Raw genomic sequence first — 15743 nt, 5'->3', positions numbered from 1 at the left:
CAAACAATACCAGACTTAGAGCAACATTAGCAATAATCAGGAGGAGTGTTTCCTGCTTCTGTTTCTAAGCTATCAGCATGTTGCTAACTTTGTCTGTCGGCCTTTTAGATCCCATGAGTTAACCAGAACCTTTTTGTTTGAGACAACTTCCTGCTGCTGTTTAAATCGAGGATAGTGAGAGCAGAATTTCCAAGCCTTAAATAAAACAACTACAGAAGTCTTTAGACCAATTCAGGGTCACCTCCTTTGGAGTGCATGTTTGACCATAGCCCCACAAAGACCATGCCAAGAGCGTGATGGCCAAACTGAAATTAGACAACCCATTCTCCAGAGGATTTAATTGAGTTGAAGCCCGATATTTGATCTAAAAGAGTGCTCTTAAAATGTTGGTCTTGTTTTTTCAATTTGTTTTGCCATTTTCTATTAAAATAGAATTTGGTCTAAAGAGGATCCACCCGTTGGAGCCTTCGTTGATCAGGCAAGGATGGACGCATTTATTGGGCAAGTTTGAAGGAGCCTCCTTGTGCCGCTCTTATGCAACTGTCCATCAAAAGCAGCCGCCTGAGGCCCCTGAATCTGCATTTCTGTCCCGATGTTCTATCTCTTTCTGTTTCTTGTCTCAGTTACTGTTTTGTTATTGTCTGATAAAAAGGATGCTTGAATATCGCATAATAATTCATCAGGTGAACGTGAACAAGATTAATAACAAATGTTTATGTGTTTTCTTAATGTGTAGTTAAGCCACAATTTGCAGTGCATAATCGTATATAATCAGCAAATGTCAATGCTTTTACAGTGTGATGGGCTGCCCCCAGGTGGCCAAAAAATTCTGATTATAATTTTTTTTTCATTATTTGTTATATGAATAATTTTTTTGGCATTAATGCAGCTCTTAATGCTAAACAATTTAGCAAAAATACAGTCGACAATACTATAATGAACACAATATCAGTCAGTGCAGCTTTAAAATATCACAAGAGGTATATATGTGTATATATATATGTTTGAGTGGTCATCAAGAAGAAGCTAGAAAAGCCCAATATAAATACATACCATTTACCATATATGTGTCAGTAGCACAGAGATGATGATAAGTGAGAAAACCCACAGTAAAAGTGTCGGAACAGCTGACAGGAAGAAACTACTCATTCACTTTAATGATAACCCTCACAGTTCTTGGAAACGTGAGGAGAGGAGGGATCAGAGAGAGGACAAACAAGTTAGGAAACAAGGGAAGGGTGATGTAGTAAAGCGGAGAGGTTGATTGCGGTCACGGTCGCTTCATGTTGTCTCTCTTTCTCACCGTATCCCAACCCTCTCATCATGTCTCCTCTGTCTGTCCTCACACACTTACAACACAGGGGAAAGAAGAAATATGAAACCAACAGGTGAAAGGTCTACTCTAGACCCAAAATCGGTGTAGATTCAATCCGTCAGCTGTCATTTGACTTATATCCATTTCCCTGTTCACAGATATCTGCATATCTTCTACTGTATAGCTTCTTTCCACCGGCCCTCGCCTGCGGCACGAGTCATCAGACACGTAAAGAGGACTTATTGAAAATCAGCAGCCAGGATCCACTTCGTAACATTGACCAATTTGTTTTTACTCCGGTCTGTTTTATTGTTGCTGGACTGGCTGCAAAGCAACGGAGGCAAAGACAAATCTGACCAGGCAAGAGGCCAAAGTGAACTCCAAACCAAGAACCATGAGAAAGACCACAACTTGAAAGATGATGCCATTTGGAAACGGCCGTGTTAAAATGAAAGAGTGGAAGGGCTTTTTAAATCGGCCTCCTGCCTTCTCATTCCTGCCCTGATGTATGGCTTGGGTTCAGAAATGAGGTGCTCCCTGCAACCGTTTCCTGGCAATTACAGGGCGCTCACTTCCATCCCAGCCGGCAGATCAGCTCGGAGCAGATGCTGCTGTCCTCAGCTAACCACTGTCAGGGTTTGCTCGCTGCTGGCCACTTTCTACAGCTGAGTTAGTGAGACTTTACTCAGCGTGCTGTTCAGTGATTTGGGATTTTTAGGGGATTGTGTGTGTTTGGGTGCATTACATGTGCATCTTCATACAGTGAGTGCAAAATGCATGAAGGCGATACCTGCATATGTCTCTGTATGTGTCGGTGAGTCAGCGTGTGTCTTTGCGAGATTCCTAATTTGAAACACATGCTAGTCCCAGCTGGACAGGTTTCTCTCACAAGAGCGTAAAATGTCTCACCACGCTCCCAATTGAGGGCGAATTTTGACGATCTTACTTGGAAAGTGTCGGCCGATGACCCTAATGCCTGTTTGAGCTTTGCCGAGGCCGCCTGTCACCACAGCGTCTTTCAAAGAGTGTGTTTGAGCACTTATGAAAGAGAGGCTAATTGGAAATGAGCGTGGCCTCCAGATGCCTCCAGACTCTGTGCAATCATTCTCCTACTTAACGCACACACTCACACATGTGCGCGCAGGCGTGCACACACACACACACAGTCGTAAGCATGCTCACATTCGCACACACACACACATAAACACACCCACACGCACATACATCATCTTGCACAGATGTTTTTTTCCTTCCACTCCCCCCTTGTCCTCCTTTCTTCTTTTCACCCACATCACCTTTTCAAGCCAAACAAAACGGTTGTAAACACAGGGTGCCAGCGGGGGGAGTGGAATGTCTCAGAGGCTTACACGGACTTTGGTCCTCTCTGACAGACAGTCCGCCTTGTGTTTGACAGCTCCTCAGGTCCCGCCTTCTGGTTGCACTGCGGTGGTCCCTGCGTGGCCCTTTGCAATTTCCCATAAGGGCATAAGGGGGGGGGGGGGGGGACGTATAGAGGGGATGCTCACGTCCGGGTTGTCAGTCACTAAACAGAGGTGGGGGAGGGGGATGTGAGAGCTGTTAGAGGAGGGGAAATGTTTGCGTTACTTTTTGTATAGCTTTGTTTGAAGATCTCTGATTCTTAAACTCTTTTTTTTGGCTTGAGGATGTTTCTCATCCAGGGTTAGGAGGATCTACACCTGTTTGCCTTTTCGTGGTGTGGAGGCCCTTTCTGCTTGTGGATGTTTTATCACATCTTGTTGGTGCCTTTTATTTGAATTGTTCTCTGAATCCATTGTTAGTCCTCTGAGAGAATTATCAGCACCTTCATGTTTGCATTTACAGTGGAGTCAGACAGGTAGAAAGGCCCTGGCCATGATTCAAACCATGTCTGGATTATGGAAATGTTTGTGGCCTGCTTGGTCCGTACCCTGCAGCTGTTAACACCTGTCTGTCATTGTGCAAAGACTTTACACTCCATCATTAGACCTGCAAGGGTGTAAAAAACACACACGCAAGCTAGGCCAGTACAGAAGAGGCCACGGTGCAAAACCGTGTGCATGTTTACATGTGTTTGTGTGTATGACTTTGAACTTTTTGCAGATGTTCACCAAAGATGATGGCTGCAAGTTGTACATTTATTTTAAAGCGGAAATGGGCCAGAGAATGTCCGAGTGATGACTTTGATTAATGCCCTCTCTGGTTTATTGGTGAAATTAGGAAGGTCCACTGGATCATGCAAAGTCCAGTCGGTCTTAGGGGATTGAACACAATGGTTGTGTAGCCAGATGTATTTCTCATCTGGATGAAGCTGGCTGTTGAAATAACAATGTGCAAATCAACATTACAAAACAAAGTGATCCTCCTCTGGAAGTTGCACCTTTTAAAGTGGTGATCCTATGTCAGGCAAGCAATGAACTTTGTTTCTTTTGTTATCGCAACTCTAGAGTTTCCTTATCGCGGTGCCACTGCCTCCTCGTGCCGGTGTGCCCGGACGGCAGGTTACCTACCCAGACAGACGCCGTCTTGTCCTGCATTCTTTCAGTGAACAGGACCCTCCGATATCTTAGTCGCTGGGAAGGGGATTTGGTTACACACAAAGGGAAGTGGGCCTGCCATGCTTTGCTTATGAAAGCAGTGTTAGCACTTCTTGGCAAAGGTTAGTTAGTGGGTACACACCGTTTGATACTAGGGACCATATTCTTCACATCTGGTCTACTGTCAGAAAGACCAAGATGATTTAAGATACATTTATATACATATAGGATACTCTTCATATTTGCTTCCAATTTGTTCCACTTTGTTGCTAATCTAATTTCAGATTATTTTTGAATATGGATCTACAACTTTTCTTTTTTTCTTCTATTCCCTTTTGAATTCCATATTGAAGCATTGACAACATTCATCACCACTATAGTTTATTACCCCACACCCCTAATGCATTTGAAAAAATATATTTTGTGTGGCGGCATCAGGTTTCCTTTCTGTCTTCCTCTTTCTTTGTTTCTGTCTGTATACATGTCTCTCCCTCACACTCCCATTTCTCTTTTGACAGCTGTGGTAGTTGAACGCGGTCCCTGGGGGTAAACAATGGCTGAATCTGGATTTCTTTTCAAATAAAGCTAAAGATATAAACAGAGGATTAAGAAGGCAAAGAGGAACACCGCTCCCAGCTGTGCATGCACTTAATCTACACTAGAGCCTCACGGAGTCCACGTTTGACGTCAGGACTGCAGGTGTTGGACTCATCGTTTTTTAACTGGATCTGTGTGTGTGTGTGTGTGTTTGTGTGTTCTGTTGCAGTATTGCAGACACGGAATGTGTGTAAACAAGGAGTTGGACCTGCGACCTGTTCACGGGGAGTGGGGTGCCTGGGGGCCCTACAGCGTTTGCTCCAGGTCCTGTGGCGGAGGAACCCGGAGCAACATCAGAGACTGCAACAAGCCTGAGTAAGGAAGAATCACACAGCTAAAGCCATCACAGATTGTTAATATGGTTGTTACTCTGAACTAGTAAGAGCAGTAGCAGTCAGGCATGATCAAGAGTTGTAAACAAGCTTAAGTGAGTAACAAGCCCGTGTGTCAGATCCACTGAGTATCAACTTGATTTCAAACAACAGTCGAAGCAAGCCTGTTTCCTTAGTGTGAATTCCAAAGTAAACAACGTTGCTCTGAAGTCGTGAAGCTCTAGTCAAACGAGGGCAAACATTGAAATGGAAGTGCAGCCCTTCTGTGATCCATCTCTGTCATCTCATCGTTTCTCCCGCCAGGCCCAGAAATGGCGGGAAGTTCTGCGTGGGTCGCAGGATGAAGTTCCGCTCCTGCAACACCGAGCCGTGTCCACGAGGACAGAAAGACTTCCGCGAGGAGCAGTGCTCCACGTTTGACGGCAAGCACTTCAACATCAACGGTCTACCTCCCACCGTCCGCTGGGTCCCCAAGTACAGTGGCAGTGAGTACACCAATGTAATCCTGAGGCGTGTAATTTGAATGTCTTGTGGTAGCTTGAGCCGCAACATCAAAGTTTGTAAGTTTGTATTTAAATACAACTGTACAGTGTAGTTTGAGGCCAGTGTTTCCGTGTGATTGATGCATTAAATGCTCCATTTTTCCATTTAGAAAATCCCCCAGTTATTCATTTTATGTTTGATTACCAGCACTTGGGCTTGTGTAAACCGCTCCGTCCCCATTGTGTGTAGGAGGTTTGTTGAGGCCAAGACACACAGCATTGTGTTGGCTGTGTGTCTGCAGCATTTGCAGTGTAATCCATTGATAATTTAATACACTAGTGCACTGTCCATTCTCAACCTGTCCATTTGGAATGGGGCTGACCTCTGTGTGAATGCTCGACACAACAATCTTCAGACCCAAGTTCAAATCTTTTCCAAATAATAGATCTGTAATTAAACTCAATATAAAGTATTGCAACCAACAAAGCACATGGTGTACTTTTACTTTGAAGACAAATAACTAGACAAGTGATTCTATGAATGCTGCATGACGGACATCAGCAACCGTGACTCCTGCGAATGAATGCGTCATTCCAATATTTTGAAATAAAGACAATAACATTTTCAAATGATCTGTTGGGCCAGATATAATTGGCCACAGGCTGCCAGTTGTCAGACACAGCTGTAAATAATCCAAGGACCTAGAAGAAGACATGTTCAACTAGGTCGACAGAATGAATTCTTAGGATTATAATACTTTTATTAACCCTGTCCTAATTGAACCTATCGCATGTCCAAAATGCACCAAAATTCAAAAAAGCTCTTCCGGAGGCCACTTAAGATACCAATGCCAATGTGGAATTAGTAAGTCTGTGAGGTGAGGGATAAAAAATCCTGGCTGATGTGTGTGTGTGCGTGTGTTTGTCTTTGTCATCATTTACATCCCCATGATGAGTTGCCCCAGGGTAAACCTGTAGTTGATACTAAACTACATCAGCAACATTGACGCAGTACGCAGCCCGTCCATATGAAGCCGTCTGGCAGCGATCCCCCTCGCAGCCGTATCTCATTCCTTGTGGAGATGCCCGGCCCCGCTATGGGAGATTACCATCTGGCAAAGACCACCATGTCTAAGTTACTGCAAGTGACTCATTCCTTTAATTGATTCTGTTCAAGCCAACATGCCAAAACCCCAGAGCCAGTACATTGTCAAGACAGTTTCCATGAAGCTTGGACAATTTTGGCAATTCTAACAAAGAGTCTGCAGAACTTTGAAAAAAATACTGTAAATAGGCTCAAGATCAAAAATGTGAAGTTATGTTTTGATTTAATTTAATCAGTACAGGCATGTCTAGAGATGACTTCCATCTTTTCACTGTTCAGGATTTTTGTTTTATTCATCTCATTAACCGAAAGAGCTGCGGTCCATTCTCTTTCCCCCACCATGCAGTACTGATGAAGGATCGCTGTAAGCTCTTCTGCCGGGTGGCTGGGACGATGGCGTATTATCAGCTGAAGGACCGCGTCACCGACGGCACGCCGTGTGGCCCAGACACATACGACATCTGTGTTCAAGGCCTCTGCAGGGTATATTCTTTCTTCTTTTCTAATGAAATTACACACACACACACACACACACACACACACACACACACACACACACACAATAGATTCCACTAATGTTATCATGGTGTGTAGCGTCAGATATGTTTTGGTTAAAGTTATATCTTGGCTTAGGAGGAATTAAGGATGATACCGACACAGAAATACAAACTTAGTCTCAGCCCTTCTCGTATTATTATAACATAACATTATAACATTAACACTTTGTTTGAATTTGTAGCAAAATATGTGTATGTCACACAGGCACAGACCTCACTGAAGTCAGATGGGGTCTGATCAGGAATTGTGCATGGAAATTGGACATATGATTAACTCATTGTGAATTGAGGCCCCTTTATTGCCCCTATTTAGAAAAATCCTAGATCCGCCACTGAGGTCACATTTTAAAAACACCTGCTTTTGCCAAGCCCATCATGTCCAGGCAAATCTACACTTTGAAAACTTTGAATTAAGTAATTGCAAATCATACATTGTCATTTTGTGTGGCTCTTTAGCAAGCGGGCTGCGACCACGTCCTCAACTCCAAGGCCAGGAATGACAAGTGTGGAGTGTGCGGCGGGGACAACTCATCGTGTAAAACCCTGGCAGGGACCTTCAACGATGCACAGTATGGTAAGCCCCCCCGATGCTCACATTACATGTACAGTGCACCTAATAGCTGAAGGTTCACAAAAAAAGGTGTTGCTATTTAACAAACTGTACGTCAGCTGCTCCTGCAGATGAGCTATGATTTATGTGATCCACAGTAAACATAGACGAGCCGGGCGAGACTTCAGTTCCACGCGGCTGCAGCGCTGACGTGCCGTTTACTCACATTAGGCACTGATGTCATGTCTGGTTATGTTTAAACGTATTTCAGCATTGGTACGTGTCTCGGCCAAATTTTAAAAAAAACTCCGAGCACCGATCTTCTCTGAAGCCTTGGAAACTGATTAATACAGCGATCTCACTCTTTCAGGTCGAGCAAACACGAACCTGACATCAGCCCTTTGAACTGTCCTGCTAGTACCGAGCTTCTTGCACTGCAGCCAACTGCTGATTGCATCCGCCCCCCCCCCCCTTTTTTTTTATAAGTGCGGGCAGAAACAGCAGAAACATTAGCATAAAAGCCCTGGGTGAGGCTTCATTCATGTTAACTTCACATTAGTTTGGCGCTGAGCTTTCTCGTCTATATCCATCTGCTTTCTTTCTCACGTCTGTTGGCCGTTTGGGGGGGGGGGGGGGGGGAATGGGGTTTGAGGAGTGTATTGAACTGAACCAGACACTGAACTTTCTGGCTTAACCTGAAGAAAGAGAACATGAGTGGGAGTGCAGCCCAGGCAGGATATCCCTCTGCTCCGTGGGCGTCTTTCTGTCTTTCACCTCTTTGTCCTTTTCTGTTTGTTGTTTCCCTATTTGTTAGTCTCTCTCCTTGTCTCATTTCCTTTTTTTCCTTTGTGTTAATATTTGCATTTATCGCAACCTTTCTTTCTGTTCTTCAACAGACCAGACAAACTGAACTCTGAGATAAAACCATAGGGTTCTTATTATCCTTTGGGGACTACAAAGACAAGCCAAGATGTCTTCCAAGTCTCTAAATGTTGACCATTCAAATGAGAAGGCATTTGAATTCACAAGAGCTAAAAAGTTTTGCTTTATATCTATCTGTATATAAGTCTTTGGATGGTACATTGTCACGTGAGTTCTAATCTGGTGCATTGAAAAAGAAAATGTACACAACTGTATATTTTCCTCATATAGCGGGAAGCAACCACAGCATCTGAAATACCTTATGAAGATGTCTTAAAATCATTAACTTTTGGCAATAAGGGTGTATGTCAATGTGCTGTAAACAAAAACACTGGGCTCTATCGGAGGAATTTATATACCCTGTATTAAAAACAGCATAATGCAGTTGCTGACCGTCACCATGTCAGCCAAGTGACTGAACTGATAAAAGTTGTTCAGTAATGTCATTTCAGCATAAAGCAAGTCTCATGTTCTAACTTAAAGCCAGGGTTGATAATCCTGGGAAAACTCGCAAGAGAAGTCTACACTTGAAAACATTGTCCCTCTCTTCAAAGCCACGCCCCCAAAAAACATGAACGTGCACTGACTGATTCACAACTGATAAAAGATGAAGGCAGGCAGGTCGGTTAGTGAGTATTCCAGCGAATCATTTGATTTGTCGTTTTTATCACAGTCTGGCAGGGGCCACAGACAGCTGCTTTCTTTCTTTTGTCTTTTTGTTTTTACAGGCAACTTTATTTATTGATGGCAGTCGAGGACGACTCTGCATCGATGTAGAGACGGAACATATTGATTCATGTTTTCCGCTACTTGACTTTTTTAAAGCGAAATCACTCCGCTGCATAATGACTAACAGACTCACATTAAAGGTCTGGGCGTCTGTCACCGTGTCAGATCCCTGTCTGCGTGTCTTCCCTTCGCTCTCTTACACTTTAACAATAAACACCAACACTAATCAGAAGTTATTAGGACCTGACCAGTTCTGACGTTTAGGAGGCACGTATTTTAACATGTGTGCACTGAGTTCATCTGCTACACACAACGTGAGAGGCACAAAGCCAGGACATCAGGGTTAAAGTGACCGGAACGATCCGAATTTATGATCTGACATCATCAATTACTAACTAAATACATGTAGTTGTTGTGAGCGACAGAGACGGGCAGACACACACACACACACACACACACACACACACACACACACACAATCATGTAAATAAATACATTTCAAAACAAGTTACCACCCCTCCCTTTAAGTCTGAATTGTCACTTGTTTCCAAGTCTGCAACTCTGTATTAACACAGGCAGTTCATGTCTCCTGACAGCTGCACAAGACCCAGTGAATACCTAAACACTTTACTGGAGATTTACGAGTGGCCCTGATGCAGGTTTATGTTTCCCCCATTATCTTGTTTCTTCACTTAAAATTAAAACAATTACTAAATAAACTGGCAAACACCAGATTTAAAGGTTAAATGCATTCGGTCTTAGAATGGGATTAACCATCGCTCTAAGGCCACAGCAAGCTAATGTTGGCCGTCCACTCAGCCCGTACCCTCTCGCAGATTCCAGCAGGCCGAGCTTGTGACGCCCTCTAATTTTCTTCTTCAGGCTATTAATACTACATCATCTTCTTCCTTGCTAGTGGCAGGGGGAGGCATGTTTGAGGTTAACCCCAGCATTCCCCAGTGTAGGACGGTCTGTGTTTTCTTTCCCCCGCCGCTGTGTGTTTACTGTTCATTTCTGGGTCCCTCTGTGGTGGCGGAGGATTGTGTGTATGGTCAGTAGCTAAGCCGGGGGGGATCTCGGAGGCCCCCGGTGGCTTGTGGATGCCGTGTGTCCTCAGAGGGCGACTGTGTTGGCGGTTTCTAAAGTTTGTGCTCCCCTGTATTTTTAAGAGCTTATCCTGTCCCGATTGGCTTGGCAGGGAATTAGACATGACACTCAAAAAAGCAACATCAAGGGAGCTTCGAGGGAAACTCTGCAAACGCTTGTGAGGGAATATGTAAAGTGCTTTTGTTTCATAGTGATGTTTATGAACGAAAAGTAGCTTCCCGTGCTATTTTTCAGTCATGGTTGGCCTGACATCCCAGTGTGTGTGTGTGTGTGTGTGTGTGTGTGTGTGAGTGAGTGTGGGGGGAAAAAAAAACGTCATGGCAGATGACAGGAAGATATGTAAACCAAGTGCTGCCCCCGAGTGGCTCAAGGTGTCAGGTTAATCATCATGTCACACCAGCTCAAACGCTTCCTTCCTTTCATTACTTTCTGTTTTTCTTTCATTTTGAACAAGTCGTGGGGGGGTGAGTCGGACGCCTCGCCAAATGTTTGTTGGTTCAAAAATCCTCAAGCTGATGATGAAAGAAATGAATCACTGTGTCTGTCTGAATGGGACAGAAACAGTTATTGTTAGTCATAATTACACCCACGGCAATCACTGTGAACCTGCAGTGATTTTACTAGACCTACCTAGTGACCAGAGACATAAAATTGTTATTGCACCAAACAGCTGCGCATCATGAGTTCAGTGTGGATAAACGCTTCCCCCTCATAATTCTCAAAGTGTTGCTATAAACAAGAATCCACCGTTTAGCCGTTACATTAAACCCAGTAACTGCTTTGAATGTTAATGCTGTTCGCTGCATGTTCCCACTACGCTGTTGTCTCTCTTCTTCTCTCTCTGGGTTTCAAACGCTAAAGGCTACATTTACCTCTTTTGTTGGTGCTTGCTTGTTAGTGAGCAAGATTACAGAAAAACTAAGATTCATCATTAAACAAAGAACTTTCAGCCTAAATTTAGGTGTTAATCTGGATAAGTGGTGTATTCCTCTTTTCGTTTAAAATCTTGTTATGAAAAATATCAAGTTTTCCCTGATTTCCTGGATTTTTTGATGAAAATCAATGAAAATCATAAATAGGGAACGTTTTTTAGTGAGCATCTTGATTGAATTTAAGGGGACTGCTCGGCCTGGGTGGAGGTATGTGCCCTACTGAGTGCCATTCTATTTCATACTGGGTTCACTATAAACTGAAGCAACTGCTCACACAAGTGGTGAGGTTTGAAATTGGTAATTTGTAAACCCTTATTCTTACTTAATGAAACAAAACAAAAACAGCTGCTTTTACACAAGCATCCACAATAAAAAATAACTGGATGATCGTATGAAGGAAAAAAGAGGACGAATCTAGTCTTTGACACTTTCTGCTTTTGATATACATCCGTCAAAATGAATATGTTTCTATACACAGTCATTCTCATAATTGAGACACAGAGTCTTATTTCCATTTGTCTCCTCTCCTCTAACTGTCCCATTTGCATCTAGCCTATTTCAGTCTTCATATCTACATGTTTGTTGTCACCTCTTGACGCACATGCTCAGTCTCTCGTGTTCACTAATTTTCTGTGTTAGTTTATCATGGGACAACAGGCTCGGTGTGGTAATTACAGGCCAAAGGTAAAGGTCCAGGGAATAATTACATATCATTTCACGGTCGGGCCTCTGAGACTAAAACAAGGTCTCCTGCAGGTTATTTGAGAGGACTACACCTTTTTTTGGGGGTATTTTTCCAAGTAAGACATTTAAATCCCCAGCGGCTGGAACCGGACTTCCCTGACTGGGGGTTTCGGTTTAGCATAGTGAAGCTATTATGAAATTCAAGGTGGGACTTTTCACCGCTGTTGTTGTGATGACTTTGCTCCCATAGGAGACTTCTTTAAAGTTGTGTTAACTCTCCAAGTCCCAATGTCTTTTCTCCGTCTTCAGGTTACAACACAGTGGTGCGGATCCCGGCCGGAGCCACCAACATTGACATCAAGCAGGTCAGCTACTCTGGAAAGCCAGAAGACGACAACTACCTCGGTGAGTGTGTCTGTGTGTTTGTGAGTTTAACCTTGTAGGTTTCCTCGAAAGAATCAATGCAAAATGGAAGCAGTCCAGGCCAATAAGACCTATATATATAACACCCCTTCAGTTCTCATCTGGCAGGTCAATGCCATTATTCCCTTAACACGACTATAAACCACCCAGACTGGCTGACCCCGAGCTGCTGAGGCAGGCTTTTAAGGATTTATAAATGGAGGGCAAGGAGACATGGGACAAACGGTTGTCAAACCATTTTCTTAGAGGAAAAGAAACTGTCATTTGTACTGAGCGTGTTATGGAGGAAATGTGTAGGGGCGTTGGTCCATCTGGTCATGGCGGAGAAGGTTGGTTGGGAAAGCAAATGGAGTGTCAACCCCTGAGAAAGATAAATGAGGCAGCAATAGGTGCTAATTAGAGGCATGTGGAGCCCAGGCTGCATGAAAGTAGATATAGGGGTATAGGGTTAGATGGACCCACCAGGCTTAGTGTGTGTGCGTGTGTGTGTGTGTGTGTGCGTGTGTGGGTTTGTGCGTGTGTGTGCGTGTGTGTGTGCATGTGTGTGTGCGTGTGTGTGTGCTTGCATGTGAGAGACAGACTGAGAGAAACACGAAAAGGGAGTTTGCCTGTGTTGTAATGTTGGTTCAAGTGAGGTTCAAGATGTTTTAAGTCAAATAGTCTGAAAACACATCTGGCAAAGGTTCGTCGACACACTGCTGTTAGAGGGTCAACCCCCCCGTCACCGAGTGCGACCCTGCTGTGAGCGAGTGCCGACTATATTAAACACGGTTGATATTTGCCCTGTCCCGCCAATTTTGTCAAAAACGGTCCAATGGGTTGAAATTACTCTGAAGTCATTGAGCCAAAATTTAGGACAGAAAAGATCTCAGTGGCAATGACCAGTACTTAATAATATAAATATTTAAACACAAGGAAACACTCTGATTCAAATTTGTTATGGTCACAATTAATTTCGTAGCTGGTCGACCTGGTTCTGGAATTAAAACTATTATTATAAGGATTTTTCTGAAATGTCAATGTAGAAAATGATTGGGCAATTTACTAATGGAGCTAGAGTGGTTCATAGAGTGAGCAGTCATTCAGTGTTCAGAGCGTGTGAACGAACTTCAGGTTGTGTTGTTCTACCACGTTATTGTCTTTGCTGTTCCAACATTTAGCTGTACATTTTTCTGGGGGAAAAAAACAGCTTCAGCAGAAGCATCTCTGAGGATTAGGGCAGATACTTAAATATGTTTATAGATATATTGAAATGTGTGTGTGGCTGTGTGTCCGCACATTTATCTTTGGGATTATTTTGTTTCTTTTTGTTGCTGGAAAGCATCACTGATGACAGCCAGAGTCTGTAGATGATTGTCAAACGCCACAGGGCCTGTTGCTAAAGATGACGTCTGGCATCGGACTATGTGCACACTTAACTGTAAACAAAGTTGCATCGAGAGTCTTCATCAGATGCATAGTGTCAGAGTGCTCTCTCAGATTTTAGCGAAGTGCTTGTTTCCTAGAAGTACATCATCTGAGGTGAAAAAACAGGCGGTGGGTGTTTTTCTTTTGTGTTTATGTGTGAGTGTTTATTCATTTGAATCTGTGTGTTGTTTGTGTTTGTATGTTTATGCTTGTTTGTATTAGCAGTGAGTGGAGATCCTTTGTTTGCATTGCAGTGCCAGTCATTAAAAAGAATCACGCAGTGTAACCCCAAATAACTGCAATTTAGAGCCGGCAGTGTTTCAGCATACCTCCCCTGCAACAATGGTTTTTCCAGAACAACAAGACGGGCCAGTCAAAGACTGTTTACTTTAACATACAGCCTGAACTGATGACTGCCACATTGCCTAAACATTCCCAAAAACCTCAATTCCACAGGAGACAGGAACCATTCCAGGAAGCAAACATTCCTTCACTTGCGCTAATTCTTTCATATTTGGAGTTTTGTGCTGTTGAGTTTTTTTTGTGGTTGTTCTCATCCAATCCATTTTCTTATTGCAGCATTAGCCGATAGCCAGTCCAACGCCCTCCTGAACGGGAACTTTGTGGTGGCCATGTTCAAAAGGGAAATCGCCTTCAAGGGAATCGTCATAGAGTACAGTGGCTCGGACACAAAAGTGGAGCGCATCAACTGCACCGAGCGCATCGAGGAGGAGCTTATTCTACAGGTAGGAAGAGGACGCTTCTCATGGTCTTTCAATTCTTCATTTTAAGTTTATTTTATCAATTTTATTCCTCCTTTCCATGTTCTGTGTATTAGGCTTTATCCATCCTACATTTTCAAATCGAAAATGCATCAACAGATTTGAGTTTTTTGTCTGAATGAGCAGAAACTGAGATGTTTGGAAACAATGACAGTCAGGACGTAACCTTTGCTCATTTGTCAGGCTCCAATCACATGGCCCTCAAGAACAAGCAGTGCTGACCCTGTTGTCCTTGCTAACAGCTGTTGTGCAGTCAAATTCTGCAATCTGCGACAAATCGTCTTTATGTTTCCTTCCGAACTCCTGACATACTGAGCCAGATGTCTGTCTAATAGGCCGGTATCTCCGTGTGGACTTTTGACTTTACCTTGCTTACCATTTTTTTCTCCACAGGTCTTGTGTGTGGGAAACCTTTATAACCCAGATGTCCGTTACTCCTTCAACATACCAATCGAGGAGCACAGGGAGCAGTTTGTGTGGGACCCCTCGGGCTCCTGGCTTGAATGCAACCGCATCTGTCAGGGTAAGGTCTCAGTGCGGCTTCAAATTCTCCACTTCGGAAGAATATGATGATCTGTCTTCTACTTGTTTCAAACAAAAATGTAGGGGTCTAGCAGGTAAACCCGCTATAATAAGGCAATAGACTCCTTTCCCCTTGGCGGTAGAAGAGTTTGTCTTGTGCGGGTGTGATACTTGCAAAAAGTTATTTGGGGGGTCATTGTTTTTTCACATATTATAATATTGGACTTTGAGAAGAAAAAGTTCATTGCTGTCGAATCAGGTGGCCTAGCTGAGAGCCAACTTCCACATGACTCTTAATAGAAAGCATAAAAATTCACCACTGAAAATCTGTAAAAAGTGTGAAGTTTATAGGAGCCGTGATGCGTCTCACAGCTCTCATTACAAGGGAATCTTATTTCAAGGGCACAGATTTAAGTGTCAGTGCACATTAGAATCAGCATTTCTCTTGCATCGCTTACACACACCTCTGGATTTAAAACCTTAATCACTTACCCGTCCCCCTCCTTTTCCATAAATCCCTCTCCTGGCAACCCCAGTGTGACCTCACCGACTCCTTCCCCTTGGCCTGGCCCTTAACCCGACTAAGCCCTTTAAATGTCTCTTTTAGAAGTGAGCTAGTCCGACTCCCAGTGGGGCACAGTGGGATCCAGTAAAGAGATGAGTCTGTGGGGTCCGAGACCAAAATGTCAGAGAGCTGCACGGTGTAGTTGGAGGTGGAGAAATGTGATATTTTGGCAAGTGGACTGTCTGCCAGATGTTTTCTG

At 43.6% G+C, this 15743-nt stretch overlaps 1 protein-coding gene across 1 annotated transcript in view; it reads left to right on the top strand.

Moving 5' to 3' along the window:
- LOC128443942 (A disintegrin and metalloproteinase with thrombospondin motifs 20) overlaps window positions 1-15743 on the top strand; it is an 88076-nt gene that overhangs the window by 33597 nt on the left and 38736 nt on the right. Inside the window, exons 12-18 of the mRNA XM_053426177.1 lie at window positions 4616-4761; window positions 5082-5263; window positions 6712-6848; window positions 7379-7496; window positions 12155-12250; window positions 14255-14421; window positions 14851-14980. Coding sequence (XP_053282152.1) covers window positions 4616-4761; window positions 5082-5263; window positions 6712-6848; window positions 7379-7496; window positions 12155-12250; window positions 14255-14421; window positions 14851-14980 — 976 coding nt within the window. The remainder of the gene's footprint in view (window positions 1-4615; window positions 4762-5081; window positions 5264-6711; window positions 6849-7378; window positions 7497-12154; window positions 12251-14254; window positions 14422-14850; window positions 14981-15743) is intronic.

This window comes from Pleuronectes platessa, chromosome 7 (genome assembly GCF_947347685.1).
Source record: "Pleuronectes platessa chromosome 7, fPlePla1.1, whole genome shotgun sequence".
Classification (NCBI taxonomy): Eukaryota; Metazoa; Chordata; class Actinopteri; order Pleuronectiformes; family Pleuronectidae; genus Pleuronectes; species Pleuronectes platessa.
This window is presented reverse-complemented; position numbering and strand designations above follow the sequence as displayed.